The sequence below is a fragment of the Columba livia genome, chromosome 5 (genome assembly GCF_036013475.1).
Source record: "Columba livia isolate bColLiv1 breed racing homer chromosome 5, bColLiv1.pat.W.v2, whole genome shotgun sequence".
Lineage (NCBI taxonomy): Eukaryota > Metazoa > Chordata > Aves > Columbiformes > Columbidae > Columba > Columba livia.
The window spans coordinates 42,587,242-42,601,339 of record NC_088606.1 but is presented as its reverse complement, the minus strand read 5'-3'; the positions used below and the strand labels follow the sequence as shown (position 1 = coordinate 42,601,339).

At 46.6% G+C, this 14,098-nt stretch overlaps 1 protein-coding gene across 11 annotated transcripts in view; it reads left to right on the top strand.

Annotated features, from left to right (window-relative positions):
- Nucleotides 1-13,096, top strand: part of AMBRA1 (autophagy and beclin 1 regulator 1) — a 133,766-nt gene extending 120,670 nt beyond the window's left edge. For 9 of the 11 annotated variants that reach the window (XM_065064693.1, XM_065064691.1, XM_065064697.1 and 6 more), the window contains 3 exons: nucleotides 1,151-1,243; nucleotides 2,769-2,962; nucleotides 11,500-13,096. In XM_065064693.1, coding sequence (XP_064920765.1) covers nucleotides 1,151-1,243; nucleotides 2,769-2,962; nucleotides 11,500-11,990 — 778 coding nt within the window. In that variant the 3' untranslated portion in view covers nucleotides 11,991-13,096. Of the gene's footprint in view, nucleotides 1-1,150; nucleotides 1,244-2,768; nucleotides 2,963-5,802; nucleotides 5,909-11,499 lie in introns of those variants that run through there. The other 2 variants (XM_065064699.1, XR_010473022.1) reach the window with 2 other exon arrangements.
- The last annotated feature ends 1,002 nt before the right edge of the window (nucleotides 13,097-14,098 follow it).

Here is a 14,098-nt window from a genome sequence, read left to right as displayed (position 1 = left end):
CCTTGCCTTGTGTTGACCACTGTGCAGCACTGTTAACTCTTCACCCAACACCATCAGGGAAAATCTGCAGTCCAGCAGCCATGTGGTGGTACACAGAACTCCTCAAAAACCCCCAGGCCAGCTGACAGGGAGCTGGTATGTCAGCATTGCCTGGCAAAACATTGTACAGCAAGTCTCTTCCATGGTAAAGCAGCCTGGAGTGCCTCTGGAGGTGGGAGATCTCCATGCTGCCTTGGACTGCAGAGCATGTGCCTGTCCTCTGACATTTCTGTATGGCACAGGGTGAACTGGATTCGCTCTTATCCCTTTCCAGTCTAAGAGCTGTTGGGCCTTGGAAATAGTGGGAGATGCCGTTACAGCGTGGTGGTTTAGTTTCTGTGATTGTCTGCAGTCTTCAGCAATGATGTGATGATTAACCATACACTGTTAACCTTCCTGTGAAGTAATCAGCCAGCCCTGGCTCCGTGTATCTTTCTGGGAAATGCCCTGTGAAAGGTTGCCAGAGCATTGGCTGCTCTGTCAAACTTAGTAGTATTAGCTGTAAAATTAAAGTTTCGGTCTTTTCGGGCACACACGTAGTTGACCCAGTACAAACTCTTTTGTGGAAACTTATTAAAATATCCTCTACATCTGCCCTTACTCCACAGTAACTGTCAGTGAGAGGGCTGTATAGAGGTTTATTTATTTATAGGTAGAATGAGAACCATTTGTGAAGAAACTAAATGTCAAATAAAAGCCGTGTTTTACTTAGCATTACCTAGTGCAGGAAATTCTGGCAGGCACCACAGAGAGAATTGGCCTTCTCATTCCAATTCTTTGTTTAGTCACTTGGAGTTAGGGTAACCTGATTTTATACACACAGTTGTATGTCTTCATTTCCTGAAAATCTCTCTGCTCCTGTTGTTGTGCCTCAGTACTAATATTGAATTGAAATGAATGGAATATTCCAGAGCAATCTGGGTAATACAGTGCTCCAGGTTTGCAAGGCTGTTTATGTTGATGAGCCCTTTTAATGAAATGTGAACTGAGCTAGATCTGCCGTTTCTGTAGGGCAGAAATCAACACTGTCCTTTGTGTTGTGGGGACATAATGTGTGCTGGTTGGAATGGTGCTGTCATGCTCATATTTTTCCCTTCTTTGGTGTTTCAAGGGCCTTAAACTCTGGAGTTGAGTACCACTGGGACCAGCTGAATGAGAACATCTTCACTGTGCATTCCAGCAGCAGGAGCACTGAGCGGCCTGGGTAAGTCTCCTGGGTGCAGGTTAAAGAGACCTGACCCTTTCTACTGCTTTTGTAATATCTGACAGCACTACTTCTTCTTTGTTCCCTTAGCACTGGTAGCCTTAATTATGCTATTTTTTCTACCTCTGACACTGCCTAGTTGGGCCACTTGGCCTCCTTCCAGCAGGTGACATTCAGTGCACAAAAGTGCTGCCGGTGATTGTGAAGTACGTGTGTCATCTGTGGCCTCAGTAACATCATCCAAAAGCAAGCTGCAGGAGAAGCATGTGGGGCTTGACGCATCAGAAACACCATCCAAAGTAAATGGCCTTTGGAGGGTAATTGAAGAACAGGGGTTTTCACAGAGATAGGTGCAAATCCAGTGGACAGTCCTGGTGACTGATTTTCATCCCTTTTGGTTTTGGTCATGGGACATTTGTTTCTCAGCAATAAACTCTAAAAATAAAACAAAATCCCTTGTCAGCCCTGTTGGCTGCTTCATCCAGTCCGTCTGGTGACGCACACATTAGTTACTCTAAACGTGAGGGTGATACTGCAGTCCCTTGCTTCTTGTCTCAGTGCAGAGTACTTCTTACGCCAGCTGTTGTCAGCAAGATGGTGCTGGCAGTCATGTTTCTCAATTGGGAGCTCCATGATCCTGAGGAAGTTATGAGCTGGTGTACAGGGCAATGTCGCTGCTGTCCTGCAGTCTTGGTCTGATTGAGGGTGAAAAATAAGCAACAGAGATTCTTTGTTTTGCCATGTGAATAGACATTGCCACTACTCACGTTTTTTGACAGCACATGTCACAGCCTTGCATGATGGGCTTAGGAGCAGCTTGAAGGCAGAAATACTGCGCAAGAATGAAATAGCTCAAAGAGAGAGAAACAAAAGTGTGTCAGGTTTCAAAACCTTATGAAAGAAGGTTGTGAAAGAGGCAGTCTTCCTAGAATCTCTTTACCGTTCCCAGCACTTTGAGCCAGAGGTCAGTTTTGGAAAGAGCATCCAAGCATTGTCAAGATTCAGCTCTTGTGGCATCGTACACTTCAGCTGATTCTGAGAAGAAGCTAATGAGCCTTGAGGCAGTTCCTGTTGTTCGCTTTGGAGAACAGAGAATGTGTGTTGTCCGACCGGAACAGGCAGAAATGCCTGCTGGAGCGCATTCATGCGTGATGCCGACAAAACAGGAGGTTCAGAGGAGGGAAGGGATGCAGGCTGCGTCTTTGGGCATTAAAAGCACCCTGCCAGCATGCAGAGGGAGGTTGTGTGTGTGCTTGTGGTCCTGTGCTGCGTGTCGTGTTGCCTACTCAACTCAGTGACGTCAAGAGTTTTTCTGCAGGCTTAGTGATGTTGCGGGGGTATTTGTCTATGCCTGTCAGACATGCTGCTTCTGCGGAAGGGTGAGTGGACTATAAGACTCTATTGGCTTAAAACTCAAGAGACCATCCAGCTGAGGCTGGAGAGGGGTGTCTGTGTGTGTGTAAATAAGAACAGGTCACAATTGCCTTCAATGCTCCTAGTCTTATTTGTTTTTCTCTCTTTTCAGAACCAGCAGAGCCACATGGAGGACAGACAGGGACATGGGCCTGATGAATGCCATAGGCCTGCAACCCCGAAACCCCCCCACCTCTGTGACTTCACAGGGTACCCAGACCTTGGCGCCTCAGCTGCAGAATGCCGAGACTCAGACAGAGAGGGAGGTACAGGAGCAGGAATCCGCCTCTGCAGGGACTGGGGAAGGTAGGAGCTCAAGCAATTATTTATTTGACAGAGCCTACCTGGTGAGTGAGGAGTTTCCACATAGGTTCCACATCCTGTCAATGATTTTGAACATCCCTGAATCTTTTCAGCATAGACTTCTCCAGCCTAATTTGCCTGTAGCCAGGCCAAGATGATCACGAGAGCAAATCTCTGTCCAGATGAGTAGAGGAGTTGTCTTTTTCATAGGCTTTCAGAGGGCAAATGAACTCCTCTCCTGGTCATTTTGTCTTTTTAGCACCAGTTGTACCGGCATCACTCCTCACAAATCCCCTGAACTCTAACCAGCAGTATGGCTACAGACTGCTAAGAATTATTCTTTTTTCCTCTCTGTGAGCTTAGCTTGGTTCTTCAACTTCTGCATCTAAAACCTGTGCAGGCTTCAGAAGCTCAGCATCTAGATACAAATGAAAATACTGTAACTCATTTATCACAAAGCAATATTCTGGTATTCTGTTTAGGCTGATAGATATTGACTGTGATGAGTATCCAGCTCAGGTATTCAAAAACTCCTCTAGTATTTTCCAGTCTGCATGTAAAGAGCTGGAAACAGGTCTGCTAAAAGATTCCTGTCTGATAAAAGACCACTGATCTTTTGAAAGCATGGTGATTTTTGCCCAGGTTTTCCGTCTCTATGCCATAGCATTGTGCTTGAATCCAACTCTGAAGGCTTGCTAGGAATAAGTTGGACAACATATACGCAGGAAAGCTAGAGGAGTTCAAGGAGGCAGTTTTGAGGGTGTTGGGTCACAATGAACCCACTTGGCTTTGGAAAGCATTCCATGACATGCCCGTTTGTGCCTGTGTGCTTGTTTGTGCTGTGTCGTTCTGCAAGATGCTTTTTGGCATGCAACTATTGCACAGTTTCTACTGTGCAGCATCCAGCATGTGTGATAAGGCTTTGTGTTTCTCTGATCTCTGCTCTTGTGTTCAAAGTTAAGTGGCACATTCCTGACCTGTGTGGTTTCCCATCTGCTTATCTCAGCAGAGCTGGGATTAACCTCTCTGGAAGGTTAGTACAGTTGAGGCCGTGTGAATAAGGCTGGAACGTGAGATGTCTGGACAGAAGCTGAACTTGTGGGAACTGGTTCTTCCACTGGATGTGGTGTGCAGACTGAGCACAGGGTACAGTGTGGGACCTTCTTGCATCGAGGCCATATTGGCTGATGCTGCAGGCTTAGGGATCGTCTTTGCTCTGTAACAGCCAGGGGAGTTCTCCAGTGCTGCTTCTCTCTGCTTCTGTTCTGCAGTCATATGAAGGTTTTGTTATCTCATTCTTTCTAATTAACCTTTCAATTTTTCAGGTCCAGATCATGGTTTTTAACTAGACCATTAATGAGATGGGGAAGGGTTGTCCTTTACCAGTGTCTTGGGTGGGGTATCTCTATAAAGGAGCAAAACATGTAGCATTTGGAAGAAAATGAGTGTAGATAACAAGCCTAGGACAGAGACTTCTCCTTGTCTCCCTTTCTTGCTTTGAAGAAGATTGGCAGATTCCACATCTGGTGTGATTTCTGGCTCAGACACTGCCTTATCACATGTTCCCTTGCAAGTGGCCTCACCTGCAAAATGGGCTGTCACAGTCTTGTTTCCTATGTAAGGATCTTTAGAATAGAGGAGTTATTTGAGTGCAGATGCAGGCACTGGAGATGGGCCAAGCTCTCTTACCCTGTAGCTGATCATTTCTTGTGCCAGTTGCATTCTCAGTGGAAAATCCTGTGCAAAGGCGCAAGAGCTGCTCAAAACAGGGAGCTGTCAAAGCATTAACTATGAGGAGCGTGTAGAATCAAAAAAAAGCCAGTCCATGACAGAGAAATAGTACAAGGACCTATAATGAAGCAGAAAGACAAATTTTCAGCTGCTGTTACTAACACCTCAGCCAGTTAGCCAGGGACTTGTGGCATCAGTGGTCTTATTCATCCAAGAGTCTTCATGCTTCACATTACGCTTGAGCCCTGCTGCTCTGCTTGTGACATTGAGGTGGCTGTTTTTCCAGCATCATGGACTCTCGTGATGCTCATCCAGCATGTTCAGGCAGGCTAGAATAGATTCTGTGCTGCTTCTCTGATGGATAATTTGCCCACTGTATCTACCGTAACTCTTTGCCTGTTGGAAGGGAAACAGCATTTCCTAATAGCAGGATTTAGATGTCAGGGACATGACGGCGGAAAAGGAAGGAAAAAATGTGCTACCACTAACTTGGTGTGTGACCTAGGGCAAAGTATTAATCATCTACCAAATTGGAATAAATCTTCCTATAGTACAGTACACCAGGGGCTGTGGAGATTAATTAGTGTTTTTTGTGTGGCTTTGAAGATGTAAATCACTACGTAAAAGCTTAGCAGTATTATCAGCGGTAGAATGGATAAATCAAATGTGATTCTGAGTAATATAAAGGCAAGTGGTTTAGTTATCACCTCATCACAAGGGGGAAAAAAAAACACCACACAAAAACCCCCAAACCTGAATGCTTCAAGAAAAAAAAAAAAAAAAAGAAAGGCCAGTGCTACCCCCAAGATTGGGTTTCTGTCCAGTGTCCTGTCAGCCCTGCTGTTGAAGGGAATTCTGGCTCAGGGCATTTCTTGCAGATATGTGCTTACTGTACAGAAAAAAAAAAAAAAAAAAAAGGAAAAAAGTATGCAGAATTGCATCAGAAATCTAATTAAGCTCTGTGTGGGTATAAATAGTTTCCTTTTCTCATGCAAAGCTCTGCGGGGACTTTGCTGTTCTGATTATCTTTCTACCTCCTTTGGAGGAATTGAGTATATGATGACTTTATTAGAAGTGAATCCCTCTGATGTCTGTATCTTTTTGTTTTGCAGCGCCTGATAGCTGCCTTGTGAACTCTGCTCCCAAGCTACACATAAGCCGAAGGAAGTTAGAATTGAGAGAAAACTAGGAGACGCCAATAAATGCCTAGACCAGTGTTTTCAGCTGTCTCCTACTTTATTTTAAGCTGACAGACATAGTGGAAATAGTGATGGAGTTGTGACATAGAGGCACTCTGAATTAGAAACAATCTGTTGGGAGTTACACTACGCTTTCCCTTGCAAATGGGCAGGCATGATGGTTGAAGGATCTGTATTCACCTGGCAAATTAAATCTCACTTAAAAAACAACAAACATTCCTAATGAGATTTAATGGCCCAAAGCTTTAGCCTTTACAAATTGTAATTCCCAGTCCAGAGTGGGTCAGGCTGCGGCTGACACTTGTTCAGGCTGCTGGAGCTGTGGAGTAGGGTGCGAGTGGCAGGAACTGTCAGGGATGGCAACTGTGCAGAAGGTGCTGCAGGCTGAGGGACCTTTGCGGAGCTGCAGGACACTTGTTTGGTTGTGCACCCATGCTGTCCCGACTATTGACAGTGTATCAATACATCTATTGGGTAATACAATGGTTTAAGAAGAAAAAAATCTCCAGACTCAAAAACAAACAAAACCAACCAACCAAAGATACCTCACCTTGATGGAAATGACTGAAAGGCAATTGTTATTTCAGTTCCTATCATCTGCATTGTCTTTGGGGCTTAACATTGAGACAGCTAGCTCAATGCTCGTTGTGCATATAGGCCTGCAGAACTATCGAAACTCCAGCTATCAGAAGGCTTGCTGCCAGCAGACTGCTACTTTGCCTGTCTCTGGGGGAGCAACAGATTGACTGCTGTTGTGCCTTATACAGTTTTTAACCTATTTGTTTGAAGCATTTGTCACCAGCCAGTACAAGTTCCCATCATGTCCAACTGCTCTCAGAGGCTGCGAAGGATACTTTTGAGAGGGAAGAGAGTTCCAAGATGAAGGTTTGGGTTTGTGGGATCCAGTCCACTCAAACTGTTAGTAGTGAAAAGACAGCACATGCAAGTGAAACTTCCCTGGTATAAGCAAAGTATCCTGAGGACGCCTAAGGAGCACTTCTGAGCAGAGTCAGCGAGCCTGCATGTAGTGTAACTTAATTAATCTGAGACCTTAGGAACATGTGTTGGGGGCTGCACGGGCAGGAATGCCCTGTCCCCAGCCGAGTCTCATGAATACTAAAAAGAAACCTGTTGTTTTACATTAGCTGAACACGTTCTTGCAATGCTGTTGTCAGATGTGATGTGACTTGTGTGATTATTGTGGAAATGGAAACCAGGACACCAGGGATCAGCTTCCAGATCTGCCTCTCATTTTCCAAGTAGAAACATGGGTAGATCCCTTAGCCTTTCATCAGCCATCCATCTGTAAGATGTGCATCATATGTCCTATAGAACTGAAAATTTCAATTTCTCTTTAAAACCCTCTGAAAAGCTCTACCTAAAAAATAGAATCAGGTTCTAGAAGCATGTACTATGCAAACCTTAACAGTGTGAGCGGCTGCAAGTACCTGGCTCCCTTGGGATTAAATTACGGGGGCTACTTTGAAACTCTCATTACAAAAAGAAGTTTCACTCATACAAATCACCAAAGTGAGAGGATTGCTAAGAAATTTGTTACAAGTCAAAGCAGCTGTGTGTTTTCAGCGTTCTGTGGAATTGTTTGGATTAGCTATCTCAGAAAGGAAGCATGAACATGCTTCTGAGCTTGGTTGGGGAGAAAAGTAACTGGTAGTATTTCTTCTGGCACCAAGGAAGATGTGATTATTCATTGCTGGTTATGCTGTGCTGTGACCCTGCCTTTCCTATTCCTGTGCAAGGAGTGAATTCATTTTAAAATGCTGATATTTTTATCTTTGAGCATCTGAATTAGTGGGTCAGCTCACACCTCAGAGCTATTATTCTATGTTCTCTGAAGACTTGGGCATCTCTGCAGTGCTTACACTTAGTTCTAATTTTGAAGCTTTGGTTGCAAGCATGGCTACTAATGACTGCTGGTTTTAGAAAGAGATAAGCTGAAAATAGGGGGAAAATAAAGAGGGATGTCAGTATAATGCACAGCCACACAGGAGCCTGATCTTATCCTTGCTTCTGTGAGCTTTGCTCTTTATCAGGTGGGTGCCGTCCATGCACAGAGATATGCAAGTTGAACTCCCCATAGGTAGGTACTTCAGAGACCACTTCATTTAGGAGTGGAAATGCTCCTGTGTCATGCCCGCCTCCACTGAAAGTTTGTCAGATATTTTGCCTTCGTAGTCTCTGTGTCAAACTCTTGTCTTGCTGGAGGAGCACCCAGGGGACTGCTAAAGACAGATGCATCAGCTAGGGAGTATTTTGTTAAATGTTGGAGCCTGTCAGCTAGAATGACAGAAAGCCCCTGGTCTTTGGGATAATTACTCTCAAGAGTAATGTTTTGTGTCTGTGTTTGGGATAGATGGGGTTTTGGATGTCTGAAAAGGTCACTTCAGTTAGAGTAGAAAAGGTCTGATAGGGACAGCACTGTGGACACAACATTAATACTTGTATTGTTCAAGGGAACCTTGGGTGATGCTTCTTTGTCTGTCAGGTACAGAACTTGTGTGTCCCTGTCCAGAAAAGGATGAACACTCTGTCTCAAGATCGTTTCCTGCTCTGTGATGGATTCTGACACAGGGACAGCCCAGGTGTGGGACAATTTGGCAGGTGTTAGGCCTTCACTGGTGTTTCACACTCTGTAGCTAGAGGTGGTTAGCTCAGTTTTCTGGATTTTGTCTGTAGTGCTCTGTGAGGGTGGGTTTTTTTTATTATTTTCCTGACCCTAGAAGGTGGACTTAGAAGAATGTGAGCTTAGGATAAAAGATTTTACATGGCCTAGGAGATCAGAATGTAATTTTGAGCATAAAATGAGAGAAGAGGAATTGTCTTCTCTGTATGGAGAATTAGATGTGCTGCCACTTGGCATATTCCTCCTGCACAAGCTCATGTTCATGCTCTGGATATGCATAAACCATTTGGAGTCTGAGAAAAGTGTCACCAGAATGGGGTTTCTCTCTGTCCTGCTTTTGTTCGTCTGATGCAGCAAGGAATGGAGTTTGCACAGCTGCAAGTTCAAACTTAGAGTGACACAAGGTGTGTGGTTTATGGCATTGCTCTTGTTTAGAGTGCCTGTGTGCAAGTTCTGAACCTCCACCAAATGGAGGTTAACTTACTTCACTTGCACTAACATAGACTGCATTGGCTGCCTGGTGAAAGAACGTGTGTGGGAGTCACCAGGCAGTAGAAACGGGCTGTATGTGAATCTGTGCTGTACCTCAGCTCCAGGCAAATGGTGCAGGAAGCTTTGCTCTGAACCAGTCAGCCCAGGTCCTTGGCAGAACCTGACAGGGGAAAAGGGGAGGACAATCCCAAAGCAGAAGTGCTTGTTGGCTGCTTGAATGATGGGGATCACTTCTGGCCCTTGACAGGCTGTCTTTCTGGAATTTTCAACACTGCTGTATCTCTGTGCTTGGAATCTGAAGGCTCGTGACTTGCTGATTTCTGCCGTGGCATCAAGCCCTTGCCTGTTTTTGGAGGAAGCAGCTGGAAGTTCAGCCATGGCACATGGTAATTAAGGGGCAGGGAAGAGCAGGGAGTGCTGTGGTGTGCACTGCCTGCAGGGATTCCTCTGGTGAAGCACATGTTTGTAATGCTGAGGAGCACCGGCTGGGGATCCTTGCTAATTTGCTGTTCCAATGCTTCTGTAAGTGATCTGTCAAGAGCGCAGTACCTGCTGTTTCAGGACTTGTGCAGGGAGGGCTGGCTGGCGCATCTCTGAGCCGGGTTGCACATCTTGGCTTTCTCAAGCTTCCTCTCTGGCCTGGCCAGATGGTTCGTAACAAAGTGCTTATGACGGTGCCCTCAAAAGGACGTGATGACTGAATCCAAACCCATGCTTTTCAAACCTTCTGCTTGCCTCTGTTCATGATTAATGCTTCAATATCCTCTGGTGTGCATGTTTTTTCACACCGAAGTTTCCAGTATGATGGCTGCTTCTATCTGTTCTTGGTCTTTATGCTGGCCAGACAGGTTCCTAGTCCATGCATCAGCCACATGCTGAACAGGATTTCTCTGCTAATTGTGGGTCAGACTCTGCCCAGGAGTGGGTGTTCTTGCTCACTCCTCTAGGTTCTGCTCCAGATTCTCATGAGGTCACTGGTGTCTCTCTGGTCTCACTGATGGTCTAACTGAGGACCTATGTAATTGCTATATGCAAAGTGGATATAGCAGGCTTACTGCATTCCTAGCAGAAAGGGACTTATCCTACCTGTGAGAATTAAATTTGCCCTAAATGTCCACAGTGTTTCTGCAGCAGGGCAGTATGTCAGCAGACTTGCTTGAAGATGAAATTAGCTGTACCCTGTGGTGGAGGAAGCTGGTGTTGTTATGATGCAAGTACCACTGAGCCCATGAGGAAAGGGAATGTGCTGTTGCTGACTGACTGCATAACATGTTAACAGCTTTAACTATCTTTTTTTAAAAAATAACCTCTACAGTAGCATGGTGTAGACTGTGCTGAACACCCCAGCTCCCGTGTTGGACACATGAACTCCACTCCACAGCCCCAAGCGCTTTTGTCTTCCTAGTCAGTATGGCATTTTGTTTTTTATTGTGTTTTAACTCCTGACTACATCTAGCCTTGCTGACATTTGTGTTCATTTCCTTGGTGCCAGGAGAGCTCATGGCTTTCTCCTCTCCTCTAATAAGCACTGTGATAGCTTCATGGAGCTGGGAGTGAGATTTATCTCTTTAATAAGAATCATCAGGATCCCACTGTGGAATGGTTCTAGCAGTTTATGGTTACAGATTGTTTTCCTCAAACAGTCTGGGTAAGTTTTGTGGCAAAAGAAGAATGCTGGGAAACAAAACTGGGCTGGACCTTCCTGCTTTGGGATTTAATCTCCTATGTGGACTATGCGAGGTTTTGTTCTTCAAAAGTAATCTTCAGCAATCAAGGCATCTGATGATGGTTCTCTCAGAGCTCAGTGTGGCCTGACTATGAAGGGAAGACTCTGGATCTTAAGACATGTTCTTTGCATTCCTCAAAAGATATCATTCAAGGGGAGCAGGGGCTGTGTACTTGATCTTTCCTCAGTCGTAGGTGATGTGGAAGCACAGACCGTGCTCCGAAGCTGCTGTCTGCTCTTGGTCAGCAGGCCATGTCCTCCCTGTCATTGAGGAGGTTCCCATCATGTCGTCTGCCTGGGGTGTCCTCAAACAGGTCAAGCAGGAAAGGCCACAGAACTCTTTAACACCACGGTGAAATGCTTGGTTTATTGCAGTGCAAAGTGAAGTTTTTCTTCCTGCTTCTATGAGACTGGCTGGGCTGTCTCTGCAGCTGTTAGAAAACACACTGCCTCTTTGACTCTTCTTTTTTCCCAACCTGTATTGTTAGATAAGAGCTGCTTCTCCTAGGCTTGGGCATGCAAGTCTGTGAGGGATCCCTGTGGGAATGGCCAAGATTTTCTTGATAGAGTTCAGTGCCTTTGTCTGGCACTTTACTGGAAATTACAGAAATAAAATGTTTGGCTCCATCTGGAACAAAATCTATCTTCGGTCCCAGCACATGCACATTGTGTGATGCATCTACCCAGCGTGCTTTCTCTTTCTGTTGTAGTCTGCCTTGTGCACCAAACTTGCTTCTGCTTTGTCTTGCAGGTGAAGGTCCAGAATATGGAGCCAGTGGGGAGAATGCCCTGACTAGGATCCAAAGGCTGATGGCAGAAGGCGGCATGACTGCCGTGGTCCAGCGGGAGCAGAGCACCACCATGGCGTCCATGGGCGGCTTTGGCAACCACATCATTGTGAGACACCGGATCCACCGCAGCTCTCAGACTGGTGCAGAGTCCGCCGGAGCTGAGGGCACGTCAGCACAGCAGTCAACCTCACAGCAGCTGGCAGCTGAGCTGGAGGGACGGATCCTTTCAGAGTCTCTGCAGCTGTCAGAGCACAGCCTGAGCCCGCGGACAGCCCCTGGCAGGAGTGAAGGACAAAGCGCTGGTGATCTGGAGCTGCCAGAGCAGGCCCAGTCCTCCATGGACACTGAGGGACCAATTGAATACAGTGACCTAACTAATAATAACCATCTTCCTGACAGTACCAACTTCTATAGTAATGACAGCACCAGTGGGGAGTCACGGAACAGGTAGAGATGAGTTGTGTGTTGGTGCTACCCTTGTACTGCTCAGCAGAGACCTGTACCTCACACCTGGCCAGGAGCTGGAAGAGTAGGGATGTGTGGCTCTGACAGGGTCTGGTGGTTCAGTGGGCTTCTCTGTCCTTGGTGAGTGGGAAGGGATAAGAACTGCAAGGGAAGCCATGGGGAAGAAAGCATACTTAACTTCCAGTGTTACCGCTGCTGAAGAGTTATCAGGAATGCAAACCATACTGGCTGCACATCATGCAGATTTTGAAGCCCTGTGGGATCCCCTGAGCTCAGCCGTAACCCTGCAATTCCGTCAGTGTCGTCCTTTGTAAAGCTTCTGTTCTTTCTTCTTTCCTGCCCTTTTATGCCCAGGGTCTGATCGGTAGAGTGGAGGAAGGGAAGGGGGCTGCAGCATCCTTCTGGAGACAGGCAGTCCTACCAGGCAAACCTAGGCGTGATACTCCGGCTCCACTGCTGGAGTGGAGGAGTCTTGCAGGCCACAGTCCCACTCTGTGTCACAGCATTGCTGCCCCCAGAGCGTGGTGTTCTGAGACCCATCCTGCCTGCTCTGTGGTCTTTTCTGGGAAGAGCTGGGCTTTGCCAAAACCTGCACAGCTCAGGATCTGCTCACAGGTGGAGACCTTTCCTTTTTAGAGAGTTAGTTTAGTACTTGGCAGGAACCTAGGCAGAGCTGCTGTGTGGACAGGTAGAGGGACAAGGGCTACTGCTCTCTAATCAGAATGCAGGTCACACAATAATGTTCTAAGCTGTGCCAATATTAACGTGTATGAGCCATCCCAATGGTTTTGTAGTGCCAGGACTGAGCTGCACCTCCTTGGCAGTGGGCAGGGAATGTCTTCCAGCTCCAGGCCAGGGTGTGAGGTATGGGTCTGTGATGTAAGGTGTTGCATGTGAAATCTTGACCTTGTACATGTAGTTTCTAGTGGAGAAATCAAGGCTCTGATACTTTGTTTTTAGTCTCAAATGTGATTTTCCTTTTCGTTTGTAACTCTCCATCCCTAGCAGGCTTGTAGAGGAAGGACAGGGAAAGCGTGAGTGCTAACGAGGGAAACACCAAAGATCAATGTCATTAAAATATGACAAACCCTTGCTTGACCTACTGTCTTCATTTGTGTGATGGTTGTCTCTGTGTTCAGACTTGGGATAGGTACAGCCGGCTCAGAAGCTCGAAATAGCTTACAAATGTCAAATGATGACCACCCCCTTCCCAGGAGGAAAGCAGGCTCACCCTTTGAGTTGGAAGCCCAAAACTGGGAGGCAGGGAGGAACGTCTGGGAGTCCTGATTGCCAGTTGCCTTTTAGCCAGCCTGGAGATGAGCAGGCCCTTCTGCCGTTTTCCATAATTCAGGTACTGCAGCAAGGAGACGGGGGAGGGCTTCTCCTGTCCTGCTTAAAAGGGCGTGTAGAGATGCAGCACTAAGGCAAACAGAGAGTGGTCTGTCTTGCTGACCCTTCAGAGCAGCGAAGGAGTGCAGTGTCCGGCTGCTTGGGTGAAGGAATGCCAGCCCCAGCGGTACCACTGCGGGAGGGATGCTGCCCCTGCTGCCTGAGCACCTGCTGCGCTCCTGCCCAGCTCTGCTAGATCTGTGCTGCAGAGACATTACAATAAATAAGGCTGTCATTAGGAAGCACTCAAGTTCCCAGTCGGGAAGAGTCTGTTAGAGAACATTAAGCAAATCTTCTCTTAAATCACAGCCTGGAAATGAACCTTAAATCAAATCAGCTGCTGCCAGGCCTCATTGCAGAGTGTTAATGAGGCTCTAAAACCTGCCCTAAGCCAACCACATCCCTGATCTGACAGAAGAGAGGCCTGAAAAACGGGATTCCCTTGTGTGGTGAGGAAGGTTTCATGCATCCCTGTATTGCCTCAGTGTGGGGTGGCCTGAGGATGTGCTGGCACTCAGGAGCTGGAGGAGCTATGTCTCAGCTGAAGACTTGGGCAGACAGGGCGGTGCAGGTCTGGGCAGAGCTGTTTACTGCACTGCTTGAAAACAAAAACAGAGCCTGGAAAAAAACTGCTTCTGTTTCAGCTCAGCTTGGTATCTCCTCTTCCCTCTCCCTGTGCAATTCCTGGAAGAGTCTTGAGGCCCA